Source organism: Oxyura jamaicensis, chromosome 3 (genome assembly GCF_011077185.1).
Source record: "Oxyura jamaicensis isolate SHBP4307 breed ruddy duck chromosome 3, BPBGC_Ojam_1.0, whole genome shotgun sequence".
NCBI classification, from domain to species: Eukaryota; Metazoa; Chordata; class Aves; order Anseriformes; family Anatidae; genus Oxyura; species Oxyura jamaicensis.
Window position 1 is genome coordinate 67,790,918 of NC_048895.1, and position 26,009 is coordinate 67,816,926.

At 37.9% G+C, this 26,009-nt stretch overlaps 1 protein-coding gene and 1 long non-coding RNA gene across 2 annotated transcripts in view; one reads left to right on the top strand and one right to left on the bottom strand.

Moving 5' to 3' along the window:
- Positions 1-2,570: 2,570 nt before the first annotated feature.
- NT5DC1 (5'-nucleotidase domain containing 1) overlaps positions 2,571-26,009 on the bottom strand; it is a 149,351-nt gene continuing 125,912 nt past the window's right edge. Inside the window, exons 9-12 of the mRNA XM_035320604.1 lie at positions 23,215-23,333; positions 21,863-22,021; positions 15,973-16,141; positions 2,571-2,803 (exon numbers count right to left, since the gene is read on the bottom strand). Of these exons, the coding sequence (XP_035176495.1) occupies positions 2,685-2,803; positions 15,973-16,141; positions 21,863-22,021; positions 23,215-23,333 (566 nt within the window). The 3' untranslated portion in view covers positions 2,571-2,684. The remainder of the gene's footprint in view (positions 2,804-15,972; positions 16,142-21,862; positions 22,022-23,214; positions 23,334-26,009) is intronic.
- On the top strand, positions 21,168-22,056 carry LOC118163701. The gene is made up of 2 exons (XR_004749164.1): positions 21,168-21,308; positions 21,888-22,056. It is a non-coding gene; the product is annotated as an uncharacterized LOC118163701 (long non-coding RNA).

Here is a 26,009-nt window from a genome sequence, read left to right on the forward strand (position 1 = left end):
TCTCACTGGTCTCCATGCCAGATCAATTCCTAAGAGCTGCCCAGTCGCCGCAGCACCAGTGGCCCTCCTGGAGGTCCTCCATCACCAGCCTCCACTTGGGCAGTTGCTCAGGCAGCCAGGCCTCCCTCCATCAGCACTGCTGAGCACATGGCAACTTTTCAAGCTGGTGGCTGAGTCAAAAAATACTGCGACGACAAGTATTTTTGCAAAGACCAGAAAAATTGTCTGGCTTTATGAAACCTTTTCATTCAACCTAAACAAAAATGTTCTGATTCATTTTGGAGGGCTTTGTAATAAGACCTGTAATATCTTTTGAAATTCTTTAATAAGAGTCTTTAATAAGAGTCTTTAAGTACTGATTTCATAGGAACTCAGTTTTTTATTTTTATTTTTTATTTTTGGCATACACTTCAACTATTTTTCCTAACTCTTTCTGCAACCTCAGACACATGGAGTTATGCTTACCGTAGCTGTTTGTTGTTAACTTCTTTCTCTGTTACTGAGTGATACTTCTGGAAGGAAATATAAATGGCAAGTGACAGTGTTGGACAGAAGCAGGTTCTGCCACTGTGCAGCTAAGTCCGAATATTTATTTTTGCTAATGAGGTTTGTGTTCAGACTTAGAATCTGTCACCTTTCTATTAAAAAAAAAAAAAAAAAAGAAAAGAAAATGAAAAGTGAGATGCCAGGAACCAGGGACTTAGCTGATTTTCATTTTTGGTGGGTATTAAATTATTATTATTATTATTATTATTATTTAATTTAAAAACCAAAGGAAAAAACAAAAACAAAAACACATCCAACCTCCAAAAATCAGCTTCTAATTCAGCACAACAAAAGCATAAGGGTACACAATATTGGTTTGGACTGCAACCTGGTTAGAAATTATTTGCAAAGGATTACTTGATTCAGGTCAGAACTTCAAATGAAGCTATAATCAGGGATCTGAGATTTTAATCTGAGTCTTTCTCTGCTCTGTGCAAATCATACCCTTATCTTGAGCCAGATTTGTGGCCCTCAATGTTGATACTAATTTAAATATTTCAAAATAAACACAAGCATTTTACTTATTGTTACTTTCTTAAGTCAAACATTTTCAGCCTATTGTTTATGAGGAGGAATGACACTTTAATTTTCCTTCCCCTCCCACCTTGTTTTAAATAAAGTTTTGCTCATTTTTACTTTCTCATCTGTTTTATTTTTCCCTTTTGAAAAACAATGCTAACTGTTAGATTGGAAAAGTTGTATATCACTTGTAAGTATGCAGGAATTTTAAAACAGCATCTGCATAAAATTTAAATTTAAAAATTAAAATTAAAATTTAAAACAGCATAAATGAAACAAAGGTAGGAAAAAATATGGAAACAAAGACTGGTATCTCTGAAATAGGGCAGAATAGTGTTTGGGTCTGCTCCTAATACAAAATACTTTAACTGGTGAAGCTGCAAAAATAGTGACCTTTGATGACACAAGTTAGGAGTTATTACAAGTCAAATCCATTCTGAGAATTTTATGGGCCTAAGAAAGTAACCTCATATTGTGGGCTTTTCTTGAAGCAAATAAAAAAGTTTCTGTGCATTGTTCCTTAAACTTGGAGGGAAGTGCATTCAAAATTTTGCCACCTTAGTTTTCCTGGACCAAACCACTGTGTTGGACATGTTTTTGCACCAGTCACCCTCTGCTATGTGCCAAAGGCTCCCTGATCAAGACATTGGAGAACCATGTCTTTGGAGTGAATCCACAGAGAACAGGATGCCTGCTTGTCTAAATGAGCTGATAAGAAAACACATATTCAGCCTACGCCTTGAGTCTCTCCTCTCTTCTGGGCTTAGGCTGCACTTAGAAAAGGCAGATGGAGGCAGCGTGGTGCTCTGTCCTTCCTACTCTTGGAAGGCTTCTCCAGGAAGGTGGAAAATGTGGGTTTGAGGCCACTCCAGCTGAAAAGGGTATTGTTCATGGGTTTCCCTTATTCTGCAGAACAGTTCTGACATTGAGGCTAGAGAAGGAGGAGTCACGTAGAGAACCTTACTGCTGAAATAGTGGTAAGGCACTTTCAGGAATACAAAGCATGAGCCCAAGGCTTTCAGGACTATAATTCTGTCTTTTTCTGCCAAAACTCCATTCAAGTCTCTTTTTGGCTATTATGCATCTTTCTCTTTAGGCCTCGGTATTTCCATACCTCCAAGAACAGTCACAGTACTTCTCTTCTTTATTCAGACAGTGAGAAAATGAATTCATCAGAGCTTGCAAAACATTGATCTATTGTGATAACCTGGGCTCTCCAATGTAACTCTTAATGGGATATGGTTGAAGGTCTAATTTCATGTCTTTCCTGGGACTTACAGCAGCAATGGCACCACCTTGAATAGCCATAGCATGGAAAATACCCTTGGAAATTTAGAGTGTAACTTGGGACAAGTTATTAACAGATTATTTCTCTTAAAGCATTTGGGCAGTGCATGGAAAAAGCCAATAACTGTGTTGAAAGGTAGTGGTGGTAAGGGGATTTACAGTGAAGCAGGCATCGCTCACCTGTCCCAGCTGGATTAGAGAAACAGGGGAAACACAAGTCTACACAGCAGTCTGCTTTAATCCATCATTCCATTTTATGAAGCATCAAACACCATTTTCACCAATTAGCACTTAAGAAAGGACCACAGGGCTATTTAAGAAAATCTAACAACCTATTTCATAGTCACTGACTCCTCACTTGTCAGCAGGGCTCTTGGAGGGCTGGGATAGTACCCGGCAGTTGCTGAGCTATTTGAGGAAAATCGTGTAAATCTATAATCCAGTGGTAAATCTGAAAGATAGAAATATACCACATCTGATTAGCAGTACAGTCCATATCACATAAAAAATAAGTCTAGAGTGAACAGCAGTGTTTCTTAAGTCCTTGAGCTCTTTGCTTACTGGTATTAGAACTCAATCAGATTGCATGATTACATATTTATTTGACATCTTCAGCTGTCCAAAGACAGTTTACTCAACTGCAGTAAAGGATATTCAGCTCCTTCATTGCTGAAATAATGTTAGTCATAGAAAAATATTAAAATGATTAGACCAATGCTTAAAAATTAAACAAAAATCTTCATTAGCCTGGATGGAATTTTCCCACTAAAACAGTTTCAAGTTCTTCAAGTTACCTTCTCTTTTATCTCAGCAGTCTACTCATAAGGGCTACATTTAAACATTTTTTTGTTGTTGTTGTTGTTTTTATTTTATGTGTGTATGTGTTTGACTATTGTAGCAAGATTCCCAAAAGGCACCCGCTCTTGGACTTTTTTGCCATTCACTGTTAACACCATCATTTTGTGTCAAACGTTCCTAGAAATGTGCACTTGTAACTCGGCATACTCATCACTTCCAGTCCATAAAAAAACACTGAATACATTTAAATAGTTCTGAACAGTCAAAGCTTTCTTTTCTGTAGCTTTTTTTTTTTTTTTTTTTTTTTTTTTTAAATAAGTCTTTACTGCCAGCAGTGACCTCCCCCTCCTCTTCCCTTTATAGCCAGGAAACTGATACTTCTCATACTTACCTCTTACTCAAAGCTCAAGAAACCAAATTTAAAAACACACACACACACACAAATAAAACTTTATTCAACTATATTCAACAGTTACCCTCCTAGTAAATGAAAAACAAAACAAAACAAAACAAAAAACAACATAGCTCCTTGCTAAGTATGAACAGTGTTTTTTGCTTTGTTTGTTTGTTTGTTTGTTTGTTTCTGTTATTTGTTATTTGGAATATATTTGGGCTGATGATATGCAGTTACTACATGCTATAAGTTTTTTTTTGCACTAAGCTGCTTTTGTGAAATAGAAAAATACAATCTTAGAAGTTTTGGCAGAAACAACAGTTGCTCTGTTTCACCAGCAACTCATATGCAGATACCAGGTCAGCATCTAGATCTGCAACTTTAAGACCATATTAAACACAGCTAAAGCAAATAAATCAGTATTTAGATTCCACTGATATAATAGATTCTGTCTGGAATAAAGTAGGAATGGGAGGAGAGTTGATTGTAAGTGAATTATGCTTTATTAAGTGGGTTACTTCAACTTGTCAAAGTACATTATCTCATTTGTCTTAGTCAAGGGATTCTCTAGAGCCCTTTCTGAGCATGGCAGAACAAGCAGATGTTTTCTAGCCTACTGAGGGCCCAGTGATGTTACGAACTGCTGAGTCTGTACAAAAATTAAATGCCATACAATTATTCTTAAAAAAAGCTTTCACTATCTTTTTATACTAGCAGTCTGGAGTCTCCCAAGAGTAGTTTAAGCAGAGCACCATAAATGGGCCAGATGTGCTGCAGGTTTGCTTATGTTGAAGAATCACAGAATCACAGGATGGTTTGGGTTGGAAGAGACCTTAAAGACCTTAAAGACCATTTAGTTCCAACCCCCCTGCCATGGGCAGGGATGCCCCCCACTAGATCAGGCTGCCCAGGGCCTTGTCCAACCTGGCTTTGAACACCTCCAGGGTTGGGGCATCCACAACCTCCCTGGGCAACCTGTGCCAGTGCCTCACCACGCTCTGAGTAAAGGATTTTTTCCTTATATCTAATCTAAATCTAAGAAAGGAACAAGTTGGATTAAAATGGTAATTTTGTTCATATGTCATGGTAAACTAGCTTTAAACAATCAGCTTAAACACCGAACATATTATATACACAATGCACAAGACTCCAACAGAGAATAATCACATTTTTACATATTCAAAACTCACTTTGTCCATTTAAATATTGTTTTTGTCTGAGGAAGATGATTTTGGAAAATGAACAGAAGGTATCCATATTCAACAACATTGTTTAAGGCATCACTGAAAGTTATGTGAAGCATAAAACTGATACTATTCTTCACCCATTAAGCAGATTTTATGTCAAAAACGTAGGGATTTTCAGGTTTGTTTTTGTCACTTATTTCATTTGCTGCATCTGCTGCATCTGTTTTGCCCCTGAGTATGGAACACTTCATACTATTGCTTTATTTCAGTGTGATATATTTATGAAAAAGCCATAGACTGATTCAGTCCTAGTGGCTATAATAAATAAAACAATAAAAAATAAAACACAGTGAGGAAGAAAGATAAGTAGACAGGGAAAGAAAAAAGAGGAATTTTACTGGGGATATGTAAAATTTATGAAAAAAGGGAAATCCATAAAATGTCATTGGTAAAGAGTGCTGTAAGCTCTTTTAAAGTAAGTTATTTGAAAACTCTGCAACTGCAAATTGCAGTTGCCTTGGAAGGCAAAGGTCTCACGTGCATTGTCTGCGAAAGCTCAGTCCAACTTCTCTTGGACTTAAGTGGCAATTGTAACACTAGTTACAGCAGTACTGGCTCATCAACAAGGTACTATAATAAAGGTCTTGAGTTTGCCTCCTGGACATTTTATTTTTGCAATTTATTTTGTATTGAGTTTTATTTTATATTATCACTGATGACACTGAGAAGAATTGAGCATCTCAATTTTGCTAAACTGAAAGGCATGCATAGGCCACAGCTTAATACAAAAAACAAAACAGCATTTGATAATACAACAAATTTCAGTTAAACAAACAAACAAACAAACAAAGACCCAAACAAAGAGGTGCTTATTTCCAAAATGACTGACTTCCTAGTTTTTTCCTTTTTTTTTTTTTTTCTAGATTTTTCTTTTGTCAGTAAATTTCTTCAGGTTCTGCTACCATACATATTCATAACAGCTGCTGTCTTGGCAGACCTTTACACTTTAGCACCCCCTTCTTATCCAGCCCTGAGAGAGAGTTGTAAATTAGGAAGGGGCCACATACTCAGTCCTCTCTTACATACAGTGGGGCTCTGATCAGTGCTAACCTACACTGATAATGGAATCAGCACAAAATTCATCTACTCTTGCTGCTCACCTAGGAAAACAAAAATCAACCCCCCCAAAAAACTAAACAGATTGAGGTTGGAAGAAAGAACTAACTGACTTTACCCAAAGAGACTGGGTGGGGACCTAAATCCTGGAAATTCTCTGTTGTATGTTGGTAATTCCACAAGCCACATTTTGTTCCTAAGACAAATAGGATACTTACTTTTGGAGCCAAGCTTCCTAAAAGCCACACATGGAGGTTCTCGAGGTCTATGTTTCTATATCTACAGCAATTTTAGTTACTAGATGTAGCTTCCTGAATTTCTTTGCTCCCACACCAGAGCCTGAGTGCAAGTGAGTGATGAACACTGGTTGGTTGTCTTTGCAACCTTCAGGCAGAGCTCCTAGCATTTTCCAATGACTTGGGCAGCATTCATGGGTTGCATGCCTAGCCTGACCACAGAAGGTCACCAAAGGACTCCTGCCCAGCCCTACCTTGCTTGCAGGACTCCAGCAGCCCTGGTGTAAATAAAATGTCAAAAATGACGTTTGAACAGTAACCACTGCCAGACCAATTCCAGTTACTAAGATGCTGTATTCCAATTATTAAGGTCCAGCTATTAAGTGACATCAATTACAACACTGTGCTCTGATGCTTATGCATATCCATATTCACACATGTACTTAGGTGATATGGATAGATTTATTTCATACTTATTAAGTTGACAATGTCTCAGTGTCTGTGTGCTATTCGGTTAGTGTAAGCCAATGAATGAAAGTCAAAAGTTTTTATTGGAAGAAAAATTAGAGTTGTAGCCACAAGGAAGGAAGAGAAAACCACACGAAGAAGGGAAAACATAATATTCTAGATGAGTGATCAGGAAAATATTTGAGTAACTGAATGGAAGACAACTATAATCTAATCCAGACATAGGCCTGCTTGATAAACTCAGTACCCACGTCTAATCTTATTTTTGAGATTTCCTTGAACAAATAACACATGAAATAAATATAATCTCAGCTAAGCTCTTTAGATGGAAGATATTTTTTCCAATTAAAAGCACAGTCCAAGACTGAAACGGATTGCTCCCAAAACACACAGAAGAAATGTCATCAAGCATTTCGCAATATTGACCAGCAAAAGGAGAACAACATTTTTTAATCGTGACACCATAGCAGCGTCCCCGTGACGTGTGTGAAGCCTTGCAGAACTCCCCACTCCCCTCCCTTCTTGGAGGTCAGTTGGCAGGGTTGGAGCCAAATGCTGCAGAAACCTCATAGTAAACAGGAGGATTGTATTCTTAACTGAGTCCAGATATGTTCTCCTGATTGTTACCAAGGAAAAGACACAGGGAGGAAAACAAAAACCTCTTCAGCGATACTGGAGTCTTAACTTTAAAAATCTTAAACTGCTTAATGGTGGCAAATATAAAAGAGAACACAGAGCTCGACGACATAGCTCAGCATGCAGACGGTATAGCTATAGGGTCACATCATCAACCAGCATTCATTAATTCTCTTGCTTTTACAGGAATTCCAGTCATTTGCACTAGCTTAGGAGCTTGGCCTTAAAACTTTTATTGTATTTTAAAATTGCTGTTGAAGAAAAAGGAAAATACTTTTTTCTTATTGACAATAATTTCTAAGATAATTTCTTAACAGAGGAATAAGCACAACTGCTGCAGGTGAGCTGAACAGTTTGGTTTTGCTGCCAAGTGAACTACTCTGTGACTTGCCACCCTATAGGTAAACTGTAACAGGTATACGTTTTTTAAAAAATATTAAATATTTCTATCTTTGACTTATTTCTATTTTATAATAATCAAAACAGCACTTGCAGCAAAACCTGAGTATGTGAGGGAGGGAGTGTACTAGTAACAAAAAGAAAAGAAACAAGATCACAATTATATTTATTATATAGCAGCTATTTTTAGCAAAATTTCCAAGGCTTATTTTCCTAAACAGGAGATCAGATGTTTTCTGTATTAACATAACGCTCCCCCAATCCTGAAGTCAGAGTTCCTTCTACCAATTACATGAAAGTCACTGCTGCTGTTTGCATGTGCTGTGACTGAACAGTTAGAGAGGAGGAAGAAGAGGAGTAGCAGGGAGAGCATCTCTGTGCATCTTTGGGAAATGGGATGGCTGGCAGCAGAGGCATGCTCTAGAGAAGGAAGGTGATAAAACTGAGTTTGGAAATAGCACACACTTGCAAAGGGTTATGCGAGCCAGTGCAGTTTATTCCTGAGCATCTATGAATAAAGACTAATACTGAACTTAATGCAAGTGCAGATTTGCTGCTTTAATTGCCCCCATTTAAGAGCTTTTGCCAACACAGGTGCATTGGTTGAAGATCACGCCTGCTGCTCTGTCAGTGGACATTTGTAGCACGCCTTGGCCTAAAGAAGAGCTGTGCTGCTACCCAGGGTTATTCCTGGTTGCTGTTTTGTCTCATCTAATGTGGAAAATAGTGAACCTGGAGAAATTACTTGTGGCCAGCTGCTGGGAAATGTGAAGCAGAAGCCTCACTGGCAGAGTGTTGGGGAGAAATCAGCAACATGGTGCTGGAAAGACCTTTCCACCTTGACTGTTGTGATTGCTTGTGGCGTGTAGCTTGACCGAGGAATAATGATTTATGTTACTTTGGGTCAACCTTATGGCTGAGGGACGTTGACCCCTGCTTGAGCAAAACTGATGTGCGCACAGCATGCACTGAACTTGCATCTGAGCCTGGTAAAGTCTACAGGGAAGAAAAACCTTAGAAATTCCTTTGCCGTTGTTTGTTTTAGTTTAAATGGTGAGTTTTGGAGATCCTTTGACAGAATAGTCCTGTGTAGTTCTTTGTTTGATCTGGAAGTGATCAAAATATTAGACTATAATATTCTTAACTATCTAGATGAAGATAATCTAAAAAAATCCTAAGAGATCACCAAGATCCCACTAGCAGGTGTTAGTCTTTTCCTAAAAAGTTCACTTAAGTAATTTGTTTGAATGACTCATCCTGGACGTACGGCAGGTGGTAAGGGCTTATGTGGTAAGTCAAAGGAGGTAGCCTGAAAACAAGCAATTGTTTGACCATACAGGCATTTCTGATGGAGGAAAAGAACTAAGTTGCATTTTAAGACTGTAAAGGCATGAGAGCTACATGAAAATAAATTTGGTGATGATAAGCCAATGTACTTTCATTTTGAGGCAAATGCTGCAATCAACCTCATTGTCTATATTTGAATTAACGTTGTCACATTTCCCTCACCTGTAGAACAAATGGTTTCTTTCCCTATTTTTTTTTCCCTCAGGATGGGTGAAAAACATTGCTTTCCTAAAGGTAAAAAGCCAAACAAATACACACATTAAGCTTTTTAAGCAGTGAAGACAAGGCCTACATTGTTCTTTTCAATGCATTTCCATCTTAATCCAGAGGGAATAGGTTAGGCAACAATCCAGGGTACATAAAGGTTTCCAGCAACATTTTTTTTTTTTTTCAATATATATGTGAAATTTCAGATCGTATAAAATTCCATTCTAGTCAAAGCAGTCTTTCAAATACTTGGTAGCTATTTGCACTGTTTTCCACACTTAAAAATTAGCAACACTTTGTATTACCACCAGTGTTTTTAAAGAAACAACCTAAAACCACCCCATAAGCCTGCGATCTAGTCAAAACTCAATTATAGCTTTAATTGCAGCCTGCAAATGAAATTATGCTGCTTGAGTTGAAGGATAATTTTAAAGTAGAAATGACTGAGTGGTTCCCCCTTTCTTAATGAGTTGCTCATGAGTTTTCCCTTTAATCTTTTAGAGGTGGCTGTGCTTTGACATCTCATGGAGCAGAATAGGGACTGCAGGAACATTTCTGTCAGTTATTGGCTAGGAAGTAATTTTTTGGGTTCTGCATGACTTGACACAGCCTTCGGGGCACGAGTCAACACACCTTTCTGGAAGAGCAAGGAAAGGCTGACCAAACCGTAATATGGTGAAAATTGTCCTTTCAACGTTCAAAATTACTACCAAGTAATTTGATTAATTCCTTTGTGAAAGTTGTTCTCAGAACCTTTGGGGAATGCTGGGTCCTGAAGACTTTTTTAAAAAACTATCTCTGATTTACTGAATAATAATTTGTTATGGTTGAAATGTTGTTGGTTTTGGTTATATTTTGCAGCTGAAAAAATAAATGCATTATATTTTTCCATTGTGTTGAGTGTATTTTTCTGTCTCTTAAATTAAGAACAATGAAACTAGTTTCCTAGAAAAGCTGAATTGGATTTAAATTATCTGATGTTTTTCAATTTACACACAGACTCAGAGCAAGATGCTGCTAATACATCTCTTCACTCTAGTAAATTTTCTTTGCTACCAATTTTTTCACTTGTGTCAAAACACCAAAACCAGAAGAAAAAAAAAAAAAAAGAAAAAGAAATTGTGCTGTTATATATCTAACATTTTTTAAAAAATGCACTTCTTTCATAAAAAGAAGTTATAAAAATGATCTCTTGGGTCTTTTAATAGCAAATGCTCCTTATAGCAGCTAAGCCCCAAAGGGAGTTTGAATCCTCAAAGTATTTTGTTAAAGTCTCTAAGATACAGCATAGATACATTCTTACTTGAAACTGCTAAGTAAAAGCATGGTTGTAAGTTATGGCATTAGGTACAAAAGGTTACTGATAATTAACATGTAATTTGTAATACAGATTCATCAATATGTTTAAGTAAATTTTATGCCATTATTGTTTTATTTGAATAAGTAAGAGTATATAATTATCCCCTTGATTACAGGAAAGACTAATTTAATTTTAATAGGAGTTAGGTTTGACATTAAATGATATAATTTCAATGACAAAACATACAACTAATGTATTATATATATTTTTTGGTTTCATGTCAGTAATGATTACAAATGATAATGCTCAGGATATACAAGTTACACATGGTTACATGATTAAATTAAAGACTTCCATAGTAATAATAAATTATTCAAGGACGTTGACCATTAAAATACAAGCTGAATGCAATTTGCAGTCAGTGTGTGACAGGCAGACCCATGTATCTGCGACACACTTTGCCAATTCCAGTGTCCCAGCCACAGCTGCTTTCTGCTCTCCAATGTGCAGATAATTTGCAACTCTAAGCAGAAACATGAACTCCTTTGCTATGGTTCACTGGCAATTTCAGCATTATATTTATACAGCAAGCAGACTGATGACTCAAACTCCTGCAGAAGGAGGCAGGGCATGGGTCTGTAGATTTCTTTAAAGAGACAGCTTTTGGCAAATTAAAGCAGAGATTTTTCTCTTGCACTAGCCAATTGAAATATCAATAAGGCATAAAGAAAATGTTATGTACCCATATGGGTGAGATATGATAAGATTTTGTATGGCTCGCAAAATTTAAAGAAATGATTTATACTCATGTGCAACATAAGCTTGGTTATCACAACTCCAAAGTGTGAAGAACTGTGTCCATAAGACATTTACTTTTGCACTAATTCTTTGAAATGCAACTGATTTGAACTGCCACATTTCTCAAACCTCAGTTCTTGCTTGCAGTAATTTTTTAATGACAAACCTCACAGTTCAGAGGTTATGAGACAAGTTCAGGAACTTAGGTTAACAATCATGAAATTAAAAAAAAAGGAAAAAAAAAGGAAAAAAAAAAAGTTTTACTGTTTTGCTTGGGTTCTCCTTACCAGGATTTAGGGCCCACTTTTTCAAGCCCGCAACAAAACAAACTTAACAGAATTCCCTCATAAACACTAAAACTCAACAGTTACTCATTGTGGAATTTTTTGAAGTGGGACTTTTAAAAAAAAATCTCAACCATGAAAAAATTCAAAGTAAATGCTTGAAATATGCATATAATTATTGGGATCATGCAATCATTAATCAAATATCAGTCTGAAATGATAGCACTGGCTGGTGATTTTACTGACTTATTCTACAAAAATTTGCTCAATAGCTAAAATATGATTTGTATTTGATATCCTTTGAATCAGAAGGATCTTCTGCAGTTAATGTTGGAATATCTACACGACACAGGACATATCATGTACACAGACATCTGGAAATTTGATGAAAAGGCCACAGAGTATCAGTCACCTGCTCCTTGAAGTTACTATTCGGGTTATGCAGGTATGACAGATTAGGGCACCTGCCTCTACTTGGTTCAAATCAAACTTTCTGAAATTGAGGATGGTACTGTTGTTTATACTAAATACCTTTTTTGTTTGTTTGTTTCCAGACATATCCCTACACCTTTCAATTTCCATGTGTGAGCTAAAATATAACATTCACAAGGATCCTGGTTTGGAAAATTTGGTTTACAATATCATTGCGCTTGAAAATGGTTAAAAACTGTGAGGGAGCTGTAAATGAGGAGAGATTCGATAGCAGAAAAGTGAAGAAACAGATGGACTTGTGAATGAGGCATTAAGAACAGGAGTAGGAGCTTTGGCTTCTAATATTTTATTAACCATGTACTGGCAATATAATCATGAATTCCTCAGCTTTCAAATTATTGAGAAAAACCTTCCTGCTTTTGAGTTCCTCAGCTTTTAAATTCTTGAGAAAAATCTTCCTGTTTACTGAAAGTGGGAAGGAGAATAAGGTCATAAATAAACTATGAAATATTCAGAAATCTTTCATTTTAGCTCATTTCCTCTTACTATTACAACAATATAGTGATAGTGCTACTTTTCAGTTATATATATATATTTAATATCATCTTATTATCAATGTGATAAAATTTAAAATGAAGAGTTTTATTTTACCTTTATCTGATTCCCTTTCTAAACTGAGGAAATTATGCAGAACTTATTATAGAAGATCCTTTCTGTCCTTTAGGCAATTTTAATGATAAAGAAAATGTTGCTTTTCATACCCTAGGAAAATGACAATTCCTTTTCAATGACTGTCAGGGGAGCTTAGATGACAAGCTGTGATGCAGTAATCTACAATCCTACTAATATTTTGCTTGGTAGATATGTGATCAGAATGCAGAATTTCTGATACATCTTTGAATGCAACCCCCTTTTGGGTCGGATACTGAATTTTCAACTAAAGATGAGGACAAATGTGTAGAAGAATAACTACATTCATTCAGCCCAGAAAGCTCATGAAGAATGAACTGGAATATTTTTTTTTTTTCACCAAGCTGTCGCTTTGCTAATTATACACACAGTTAGTATATATGCTCTGTTATTTTATACTTTGAATGGCCAAAAACTACAACAGCATCATTCCCTGGGGAGCCCTTTTCCTACAATGCTCTTTGGTAAGTATCAGGTTGTTCCCTTTAGTTACATGTGTAAATTCTTTAGGTGAAACCATTAGAAGGCATTTGCGCCAAACTCAAAAGAGGCTGGTGAAAAAAGAGAACTTTAATAGTTGTTTCTATTGCAATTTCTCAATCCAGATCTACAGATTATTATTATTTTTTATACATCCTGTATCTAAAAAAAATTAAACTGGCTCAAAGATCTTTATTAACTCACATTAATTTCTGATAATTCTTTCAAAAGAGTTTGCATACGAATTTTGATGAAAACTCAGTGATTTTTGTAAAACACCACTAGTATTTACTTCTTTTGAATAATGTTAAATAATTTTTTGAATAATATTTTTCAATGAAGTTTGTCTGGAGAAGTAAATCAGGCTATTCCTTAAGTACAGATACACTTTGCATCCAAACAAGAGTCAAGTGTATTTTAAAGTTATCCTAGCAGCAATTGTTTGGCTTTCACCAAAGACTTTTGCAGATCACAGTCTGTTAGGATATTTATTTGTATGTGGCCCTGCCTACTGCTTGTATGGGCATCCAGAGCTCAGGTTGCTAACAGTGAAGCAGCTGTGAGCCCACAACTTGAACAAGGTTGCTGAACATCTCCAGGAACAAAGCAGCTGCTTGCCCGCCTGGCAGCCAAAAGCTCAACCCGTATGGTCAGCACAGTGCAGCTTGCACGTTTGAGCATAAAGGATCTTGAGGAAGGGTCTGTGTTTGTGCAGCTTAGCAGAGGGAAGTCCTCTGCTGGTGATTAAAATGCATGAATAGGAAAGGAAAAGCTGGAGCACATCAAACTCACATAACCCGTTTGAATCTCTTCTAGCTGGTTATTCCAAAATAGCTGCAGCTAAGCTATGACTTAAAACTGCAGCCAAAAACTTCAGGGCTTGGCAAAGCAGGGGTTCTAACTGCTTGCTGTGACAGGAGTGAAACAAGGTATTGTGAGGAGTGAGGAATGCCTCAACATCCATAATAATGAACATCTGTGTTTATCACAAACAAACGAGAAATACCTCTCTCTGTAAGGTACCATAGATGTTCTTGTATATTCAGCTTTGAGGTCGCACATAGCTTCAAGTTAAAATGATAGTTCTCCATTTGCTGTCCTTTAGCTTTGGGGTATAAGTTTCTCAGACACTGGTCCTTGCCCCAGTGCCAGTCAGAGGCAGCGTGAGAAGGCACACAGCATCCTTCCTGATGGAGGAACAAGCTTTGCAGGGGCTCCACAGATGATAAAATGAGAAGGAACAGACAGCTATGCTGTTCCTGCACTTCAGTCAATAATTTTTACATATATGACTAATGTTCTCATACTTTCATTTGTAGCTGGGAACTTCTTGATAAGCTTGTGGTCTACAGCATTTGCTAGCTGTGCAGAATGAGCTATGGTTTAGCTGGTGGGAAGGAGGATTTTCACAGAACATAGTTAACCCGCATATTTCCTCTAGGTCAACGCTTTCAAAGCAAACTACAGAAGGGCTCTGGAAAAAAAATAATATTAGAAAGGTGTTTTACAGAAGTTACCTCTCTTCTGGTAATTTCCCTTGTTATATCTGGGCTTTGTACCTCCAGGCTGAAATACAGACTGCAACACAGTAAATATCAGAAGCATATATAAATTGTGGAATTGTATGAGTTTTCTGTTTTGAGATATCCTTATAATATACTGAGATGTGTAGGATGTGGTTGCAAGAAACAGGTTTATCACATATTCTCTCATAGAAATAACTGCTTGGCAAATCTGAAATATTCTCTCAGAAGAACTTTGTATTCACTGGTCTTGTGCATACAGTAGGCTACAGATGCTGAGCAGAGGGGTTAGTAAACTAAACAATTGCTGTCGTCTTCACAGAGCTAAGCACCTCATTCTTTTTATATTTTGTTTATTCCTTTAGATATGGTGTATCAAAGTTCATTAAGGAAAAACAATAGATTGAGAATAGATAAATGGAAGATCTTCACCACCACTTCATAATCAACTGATACGTACTGCAGTTGCAAAGCTAATTGCAGTATTACTGCTACAGCTATTGCTACAAACCTTACAAACTAGTGCATAGCCCCTTCAGGGATAAACAGTAGCAAAACCCAGTAGACTAGTCATAACTGCACCTTTGGCACAACCTTGATGGAAAAGGTAGAAAGTCTGAACTAATTTCATTTCTCAATTAGCTAATTAGCTGATTTTTTGGGGAACAAGACATTGCTTGTAATGGCCTTTTTTTTTTTTTTTTTTTTTTTCTAGATAAGGAGTAGATTTCAGGCTCAATCTCTGTCTACTATGATGCAGTTTCAAACACAATACATGAAAGAGAGAGAGAGAAGCACAGTCCTAGGCATTCTTGGCTTCATTACATTCTTGTGTTTGTTCATCTCCATTTCATCTGTGATGGGATAAGGGAGCTGATAAGGGAGGATAACGAGCCAGATCAAAGAGAAACACATTTTGAAGTCTAAAACAACACAAGTAATTTTGTCTGTATTTGTTTCCAAATGTAGCTAACCACTGAAAGGAGAAAGCACAAAATACTGGGGGGAAATCCTGAATTCCTGAAATCCAAATTCAAGAACTATTCTACAATCTGTTAAATATTGCATCCTGTTTCTAATTAAGCAGACACTAATATCTGCAGACACAAACAACTAAAAAAGTAGTGTAGCAGAAAACTATTAAAAGCGTAAACATCAAAGTAATTAATTGAGAGACATATCTTTTACCTGTTGTGTGACAGTATTTTTGAATCTACTTTGGATACATGTCATCTCAAAAATAAATCAATGGTATGACAAAGTTACTGTGAATACTACATGTCCACTAGGGAAAAAAAAAAAAAAAAAAAAAAAGTCTTCCTTACCTGCTATTGCTTCAAGACTAGGGATTGCGATAGTGCTGTAAGTGCTAATGCATTTACAGGACCATGTACGAACTAAGGTTTCCTCTGCATTTTCCAGACCTGGCAATCTGTCCACGAAGAAAGAGCCCCACTGTTTAGATATAGGGTAGGGAGCTTTAGGCTGATGTCCCTGAAATAAAATAAGTAAATATGTAAAAGTACAAAACAAAACAAAAAAAAACCTTCCTTGTCTATCCAACCACAAGCATTAGTTGAAGAAGTCTGTAGTATTTCACTGATTTTCTGGGAAACTTATATTGCATATCAGGAGCAATGCAGCTTAAAAGTACTGTAAAACAGAACAGTAAAAATCCTACTCCTATAAGGCCTCAAACTCAGGTTTACATCATTTATGTATTCCCTAGGGCATGAAAGTCACCTTTTGGTGAATGTTTTTCCCTTAGATTATTTATTTATTTATTTCTGTTTCAGATGGCATAACTAGCTTGCTGCCTTCCTCTGCTGGAGCACTTGAGCAGCCCAGTACAGCTGGGAACTCTTCCACCAGAAAGGAGTGACTCTACAGGATGCTGCATGGTAGGTGGAAGAATTGTGAAGAATGTAGCAGTATTTTACCTGTGGTCTTTTATATGTTTCTGAGCTGGTGAATGAGAACAGAGTCACAAGATCCATGGAGAGCCATTCAGATCCCTAACAAACTATGAAAAATTGATTTTTTTTCCCTGTATGTTTTCAGTAAACAACTTCAGACTCATTATGTTTGAAAGAGAGTGTTAAAGCAGCATTGGGAAAATCAATTTTGTTTTTGCAGTTCATCTTGAAACCTGCTATATATTGCCATGAGCAGCCAGAAAAAGCTCCAGGAGGCCTCTACAGAGAGATTAAAAAATGGAAAACAAAACTGCAAACCACACTGCAGAAAATCTGTTAAAGTCATTTGTGTGTAAAGTCATTTTCAGGATAGCAAAGCAAAGAACAGATATCCTAGTGTGTGCCTCCAGATTTGTAATCTTTTGTACTTTATTTTCCATTTAACCCCTTTCTTAATAGTTTTGAGAAAGTGCTGGAATAATTTGTATTTATGACAGGCATCCTTGGCTTTTGATCACAACAAAGCTGTTGATTCCAATGAAAAAAAAAAAAAAAAGTCAGTAAACAGAACAATTTTTTCAATGATTTTGGATAATAGTCTTTCCTCTAAGCATAGCTGGGTGTGGGAGGGTGAAAGTGATTTGGTCAAATATAGATAGTGTTTTCTGTCTTCTGATGTGAATAAAGAAGCATGGAAAAAAACATATCTTTAATTCCAAAAACATCAGTTTGACTGCTATTCAGGAACTGTGCTCTTTTCTTTCCCACTTAGGAGCAACATAATACTTTACTCTTTTTTTTTTTTTTTTTTTTTTTCCCACAGAAGTTATAGTCAAATGTAGATGCTATGCTGAATTAAAATCATTTGCCAGCTAGATGACACATGCAGCTTTTTAGGTGATTAATTAAAAAAAAAGCAAATACCAACACCCAATGCTGACCCACACAAAAATTTGTACAAAAGAAAGGGTCTTGTTTATTGACAAGAGAAAAAAAATCTGAGGCTTCTGCTTTTTGAAATGAGTGATTAGTTCAAAAGGCAATTAAAATCACAGACAGAGGATTTTTTTATTTTTATTTTTTACTTCAGAGATGTGATTCTTAGAGTAGGAATGTCTTACTTTTTAAGGAGGAGGAAGATAAATATAGTATTTATAGTTCTTGCCTGTAATAAAACCAAGCACAGACATGAGCACTGTCATCAAGTCCCCTGTTAGAGAACTTGTAATGTTTTGCTGCTGGATTATTTCCACATGAGATGGTTTGGTAGCAAGGCTACATCTCAAATCTGATAAAAGTTGTCAAAACATTGCCCCTATACTTAGAAGCATCTGCTGGCACTCCCTATGTCATTACGAACTGCTGCCTAGAAGATGTCCATATCTCACCTGGAATACACATAGCCCACACTGAAGGCAAGACAATGTGGCACAAAGTCTATAGAGCTGCAAAATCTAGCATAAGTTCCCAGGTAATATCCCTGCTCCCCATACACCTGGAGATACACGTTCAACAGCAGGGCTGATGAGCTCTGGAAGGTCCCCCAGCCACTCCTGTAGTCCCTCAACATGGAGTTTGCTTTCCTTGTAGGGCGGCAAGTCCTGAGAAGTGCTGTGCACCCCCTTCTTTCATGTGTAAAACCCCTGAAGATGTGGTTTTGCTCTTAAGTATACTGGTCAGACAGCAGGAGGCGTTTAGATGTTGATTGTATCAGATCAGGGTACAGAACCTCAAAGGCTATGTCTAGACTTCAGAGAATAAAGATGGTGCAACTGTTCCACAAGACCCAAAGCTTTCCACTAAATTAAAGCACTTGGGATACTTACTATCACCTTTACTTTATTAACTGCAGACAAATAGGGCCTGTTAACAGACCAGACAGATTCACCTAATGGGACCCTTAAGAAATACTGATTTGCCAGCTTACAAATGGCCTATAGAAAATTGAATTGGGCAGGGAGCTGAGCTCTGAAGTTCTACTCTGTTTGGTAAAGAGGGGAAAGAAGAAAAGATATAAGGGAGATAGGAGTGAAAATCAAGCTGAAAAGCAGTGTGTATGTAGTATTTTTTAAAGGCATTATTTAAATGGTGATTTGCCATCTATGCCAGTGTCTTTGAACCAAGTGGGGGGCACTAGGATTACTTTACTGTATTACCATAGACTATATCCCAATAATGGGTGGCACCAATGGCTGTGTGCTTTGTGCCAAGGTAATAAAACCACCACTGACTCTTAGTGCTAGTAAAAACAATGCTCAAAATGCAGTTTTGCCTGTATAACGGCAATTATTTGATGTGTTTCCTCCAGCACAGCTGTGCTGGTAAGGCCCACAATGAACAGATGCACCTGAGCAACACAGCCATGCTGCATTAAGGACATTGCTTTAAGGGCATTGCTTTAACTGGCTGGGCTTCACAGCAGCTCACCAGGTTGTTCCTGAAAGTATCATTAGATTTGTGTTGAAGATAAACAAGAATAAAGAGATGAAGAGAGCCAAGAGGCCCAGAGCGATCGGCCCTTGGCTGAGGTCACTCAGAGGAGTCCTAGAAGTACTGGGATGCAAGGGCCTGACTTCCCTGACAGCTGCTAGGCAATACTGTAAAAATTAGGTTTTCCTTCTAACTGCAGAAATATTGTCTATATCTGCCAATGTCTTCTCATTTTACTCCATTCATTCCTATAACCCTAGTCTGTAATGATTTCCCTTGAAATTCTGGGATTAAATCCAGCTTTTCTTAGAGTTTTCATTGATTAAATTGATCACACATTTAAAGAACAGAAGGAAAAAACAAATCCTCCAGCCAAGCAAGCAAACCCCCAAATCTGGGGGGAATCTAGTTTCAACACAATGTGTGTTTTTTGTTTTTGTTTTGTTTTGTTTTGATTTTTCCTTGCATGCTGCAATTCACTTAGGAGATGATAATTACATGAATAGTTTTTAGTCTGCAATTCTCTTGCTCATTTGGTTATGACTCATACACTCAAAAGAACTGTAGTTGTTTCCATAATTTCACAGTTGTGTGTATCTGGCTTATATCAGACATTTAACTGAAGTGGAAAAGACAAAAACTGCTAATGAAAATGGAAATTACTAGGCTCCCAGTTTGTGTGCAAGTGGGTTGTTTTCTTCCCCTCTCTGTTACTGTTAAAATACAAATCATGCAACTGTAAACAGTTTTTTTTTTTTTTGGTTATTTCTTTCTGAAAAATGCAATTGCAAATTAGAGGCAATGCTCCATTTATTTAATGGAGTATTCTTTTGTGAAGATTGATAGAAGGGGGGATTGTGTCTTGAATTAAATTTTTAGTCCCTCTCTGCACACACAGCGTGGCATGTAAAATCTGGAGTAGTATTTGTTTTTGAGAAATGAATAAGAAGGCTAATGAACGGTACTAAATCTAGTTTGCTATTGTCCAATTTTCAAACAATACCTGACTTTGTCCAGTCCTTTGAGTTGGTTTTCCTCCCCTCCTAACCAAAGGGTTAATGGGAGAAATTGATTAGGGGAATAAAAATAAAACTTTCCTGGGTTTGTAAAGGGAGTCTCTTTGAACTAGTCCAGTTAAGTTAGTAGCATCCAGTCAACTGCAGAGATATGGATGTGACCTGTTGTTCAGACTCCAGTGAGCAGCATGGTAATGAAATAACACCACTGACCTACCACGGCCCCCTTGGTTCAGATTCCTTTAATCAACACAATTCATTTCTCCCTTGCTTACTCGCTGTCACTGGTAGCGGATGTAAACTGACCAGGGGTTTTGTGTGGTAGAGGTGGTGTATCCCTGAGATGCTTCCATCTGTTATCATGACTGCCACGGTTTTAGTGAAATGTCAAACACCTGTCTAAAAGTCTCAATTTCCTGGTTGGTAACTGCAGTGATAGAGAAGATGGATCTTGTGAGGAGTCAGACAGAGGTATTGCAACAAGATAAAAACACATCATCACCAAGGGCTTAGAAACATAACACTCAATAACTCTTGCTTTCCAGGAAAATAAACCTATGCTGTCTGCTTGTTTAAATATATATGTTTCAAACGCATATATTGAACATGCTTTAGAACCAATGGTTGAGTTAAAAAAAAATAAGCTAAAGCTTACAGAGATGTATGTTGAAAGCTGCAATACACTTGAGTCTCCAGTCAGAGAAAAAGAAAAAAAAAAAGATTTTAGGAGGATAATGAGTTATTTTTACAACACAAATTAATTAAATTGAATTATATTAACCTCTGTTGCACTGCTACTCATTGTTCCTCCTCCTCCCACCCTCCCCCCCTTTTTTTTTTACTGAAGAACACATTTTTATTGATAAGAGACTTTACTTTTTGTTCCCCCACCCTACACTTCAGGAAAAAGGCTGAACATTAAAGACTACATTTCCTTATTTTACTAAGTCAAATGTCCTTTGTTTAGAAATCAGGATAGTGGGGAACAATATTAGATACGTCTAAATGAGAAGTAGATAATTTTAGTAAATGTATTTCCTTATTCTTGTTGTCTGGGGGCAGGTTTGCAGAGGTCCTATGCTGAAACTGGAACTAGATTATAGTTCCTCAGCATGACATACTGGAGGTACAACTTTGCCATCTGAGTGCTGTTCCTTACCTACTTTGTTCTTCAGCAGTGTACAGAAGGATAAACTGTAGTAAAATTTCACCATCTGAGGGACAATTAAAGAGTGACAGTAATGCTAAGAGTCTGCTTCTCAGCTGTGAACCACCTGGAAATTTTATTATTTATCTGAGGTAACTATCAGTCGTTCCCATTTGACCAGTCTTAGGAACAGTTCTTCTTATCTGAGTGCAGCTGTCATCAAAATAAATAGCCTATGTGGGAAGCAGCAAATGAAAAGTTCTTTGTATATACAGAAGACACAAGTAAACTGTATTTCAGAGAGAGAAAAAGAGCTTTAAAACAACCTAGTAAAAATTACTGCAGTGACATGCAGGGAAATGTCATGAACTCAGTGGAGTTCAGGTGCTGCACCTGATAAGCTGCTGTGAAACTTCTCCTTGTAGGATAGATTCTTTTTACTAGATAGAAGACTATTTTATGAATAAGGGACCATATATGTACAGATCTTTTTCTGAGATGTGTGAGTTATTTCAGGGTAATGAAGGCTCTGTGGCACCCATACAATACTGAGCTGGTACAGGATGGCGGCCAGGAGCATATGTCTATGAGGGATGCTGCCAGCAGCCTGGTGAAACAAGCAACCTCATGCTCAGTACAGGAGGCAGGAGGCTTTTCTGTAACTTGCTCTCTTCTGCTCTAGGAAATGTCTGCAAGGAATCCTTACCTCATATTTCCCTTTCTTCTCCAAGGGCTCAGATTCGGTCTCTGCAGGCACCGTAACTTTGTCCCCTAGAAGCTCCTCTAAGATGAAGACAGTTTCCCAGTTGCTATAGTGATGAGCTGGGAAAATATCTGAGTGCATGCTGTCACCAAAATAAACAACCTGTGAAGGAAGCAGCAAATTAAAAGGTCTTTGTATATGAGGAAAACACAAGCAAAACCTACCTCAGAGAGAGAGAAAAAGAGCTTTAAGACAACCTAATAAAAATTCCTCTGTGTTTACAGTTGGCCATGACAAACACAGATCTTGTTAATGTCATAGTCTGGAATTTAATCTTCAATCGGTTCAGTAAGGAAAAGAATGGCTCTGCATCCCCTCCTTGCTCTGACCCTCCAGGGGTGCCCATTTAGGGCTAGCACACAGGACAGCACTGAGATTTTTGACTGACAGAAGGAGCCTGCCAGAAAGCAGTGGAAAAGGCTAAAAAGAAAATGCACAGAGCAACTGGAATGCATTTTGAATGACTTTGGAGAGAAGGGAGAACGCAGAGCCTCTTGTTGATTCAGAACTTTTCTGTACCCAGGTGGTAGCCTAACCACTATGGAAACTGGGGTCCCAACACCGTCAGTGGACTTTTCACCCATCCAGAGCTGTAATTAAAATAATATGATCCTACTTTTCACCGAGGCCACCTTTTCATTTATTTGATCTATTTCCTCAGGGAGATTGATTTTGTGATGATAATCTGATTCTCCACAGAACTGCAGAAATGCATGACCCAGAATAAAACCCAGAATAAAACATCTTAGCTAGAAAGTTTATGTTTACCAATAAAAAGACTTAAATACTCCTTCCAGTTTTGGACTGCAATGTTTAAAACTTTTAACTCATCAGGAATCGTATGATATTTTGGACTCTAGAACAGGGCCCAGCATTACTAAATAATCGAGGAATAGTTGGTTAACTAGAAGATGATGAAGAAGCAGGCCACTTTAGCTGTAGCAGGCCACTTTAACTCCTGCAGCTTTTGTCATGCACCTAAATAACAAGCAACTGCATCCCCTGCCTCCCCTTTAGTATAGGGAGTGCACGCAGAACTTTTCACCAAGAACAAGGCAGGAAATATTATGCAGCGGGGAAGGTGTGGAGTATGCTAACACTGTGCATTGATAGGCCATTGCTGTAAGCATTAGTAATGAAGCAGAACAAAACAGTCAGCTTTGATGCATAATGGAATTGCTCCACCCCAAAGCAGTGTATATAGAACAAAAGTTTGTAACTTATCACATCATTAACAGTAACACTTTTACACTGAAACATGTTATTTTCACTTTTTAATCTCACTTTTAACATACCTTGGGATCCATCTTCCCAGTCATCTTCTTCAGTAGTTCATAAAGATGGATAGCATTACCTTGGGAATACCAACCCGGCTTGTCCAGTGACAACAGAGCCTCCTGTTCCTCATCATTCTCTGGAACCAACAAGAAAATTGCCTGCTGTTAGTGAGAGCAGCACATGCTTATGTATTTGTAAGATGTGCAAGAAGCTGCCTTGGAGAGGCACAGCTTGGAGAACATGGTCTATTTTGACATGAAAACAGCTCCAGTTTGTGGTAAGAGGTTCAAGTCCCGGTACTGGCTGCGGGTTCAATCATAATGTTTGGTAGCTGGGGTTGGCTTGTATACAGAGTGGCACTTAAGATGTGACCTTGTAAACTATCTGTTCAGCAAGCAGGAAATAAAAAGGGTATGCAGACATGTTTGAATAAAGAAGCAGCTGAGCCTCATCTGCAAGTGCTACGGAAGAGCTGAGGAATCAAAGTCATGGGCTTTGCCTCCCAAGTGCTACAGCAGTGAAGGTAGAAAATCACACAGAGCAGACTGATGGAGGAGCTGCTAAAGACCTAAGAAGAAACACGAGATAGGACAGACAACAGCATGTACTTTGTAGAGAACAATGGAGGTATTAATAAAAGAATTTTTAGAATAGCAATATTACAATTGCAAATATGAGCCCTATGTGTTACAGCAGCACCAGGTGTCTCCAGCAAAGATCAAGACTCTGCATTGCTGCTTCTAAGGAAAGGCATGAGGGGCAGCCCTGACTGAAAAACAAAAATCACTCCAATTACAAGGTAAAAGACCTCTCTCTCTGTGAGACTCATTACTGTCACCTCTAGCAATGGGATTCATCTCACTTAACTCGGTGCATCCTGAAGTCAGGCTTCTAATTTATTGTTATAATCTAAACTAGCTGGCCAAGCTTCCTTGGTAGGCAAAAAAGTGCAAGAAACACTTTCTAGAGGTACCAGCTCTGTACAAGCAAAAGACTTAATTAAGCTAGAACTTCACTTCTAGGCAGTGAAATTAGGGGAAATTTCAAGGCTTGGTTTCTTCCTCTGTACACGGAGGCAGCAAACAGCATCAAGATGTTTAATTAATTACAGGATCACCTTGATTTTGGAAGGAGCTTCAGAAAGCTGATGAATTAGGAAAGAGCCTTTATATTTCAGGTGTAAGTTTATTGAGATGATGGATCTGAACAGGCAAACCTTGCATCTTGAATTATCTCATATGGCTGCTCATGCTCAGACAGCTAGCTCATATGTGTGGTGACTGTGTCAGTTTTATTTATATAATTTAAAGTGGGAAGAAATGTATACCTCACTGGTGTTTCAGTTGCAGCAAGACACTAATAAGAAAGGTTTCTAATCCAGTTCCACTTTTCCTGTGGCAAAATATAGTCAAGAAAATTATTCTTTAGCACTGACTGTTAAGGCCTGTTGTGGTAGTTCTGCCATGTGAAGAAAAATACATAATAGCTTAAAAACCATTAATGCCACAATTGACTCTGGCATTGTATTATTTCCTTGCAATAGTGGCTACATGACAGTGCTAAAGAAATCCAACTATGTCCTGAAATAATGCTGCATAAATGTGATTATGAGACCTCCTAATGTATCTTAGATATTCTGAGCATAATTTTGGCTGCACTCACATAAGAGGAAAACTGCTGCTGACCTTCCTTCTATCTTGCTGTTATTGATTCTTAAAAGTTCATTCAAAGGTCAGAAATGCTACAAATATTACTCCAACAGGAAACCACACATATACAGGCAGGGATGCTAATGCTTCAGGTATTACAACTTGAGCAGAAAGGGAGATGTCCTGACAATTTCAAACAGACTGGATAACCAGAAAGAATTTCTCAGATGATTTAGATAGAGCAACTTGCTTCCTTCTGAAGTCTAATATATCACTGCAGCCTGGATTCCTGGCTGCAGACTAAAAGCATGCCACAACAAGAAATGCAAAAGCATCAAGCAAGTAAAATTAAAATTATTAAAACCAGAAAAGGATTCTATTAACACACTCACACGAACCTCAGCAGTGATTCAGAGCAATTTTCCTGAGGGGCAATTACTGTTCCTTTGTAACAATAACAACCAAACCTTGACTCATGCTGGGGCAGTATTAGTATTTCTGGAATGGCCATTTGCATATTGCTGTGTCTAACGGCCTAGGAAACATACTCTGATTCAGAAATGTAATTCATAAGCAGATACGTATTTTCAGATAAACTAACTCAACTCAGTATCCTTCTTTTCATAATTTTCTTAACCGTGCGTTGCAGGTTTATAACACAGGCCGAGGAACATCTGGTTCCATTCTAAACAAATATGCAAAAAGTAATCAGTGAAGCTTATTCTCATTCAGATGACGACTGATGGTAATTTACTTTGGCGCAGAATGGTTTATTCGGAAAGACTGCACACGCTTGCTTACGGTGGTGATTTGCTATCTGTTTACTTGTCACACCTGCCCAGATGGAGGCCTGAACATTCGAGCTCTTGAGGTTATGTCCAGACAGAGAGTTAGGCCAGGGTCAGAGCCTGCACTGAGGTTGGTTTTCACCAGCTCAGCACCCGCAGGACTACCATCCTGCACTGTTGTTTACGTTGTGTGGCCACACAATGCGTGTTAGTCACACGCCGGGGTGAGACCCTGCTGATGGCTCCCCAGAGAGCCTGAGGAGACCTCGCACTGACGTGGCCGGGCAGACACTGCGGTAAGACACAAATTCCAAGTGCCTGTGGGTGATGCCAGCCTCAGATGTGCTATGGCTCAGCTGCAGTCTGTGTGTAGCT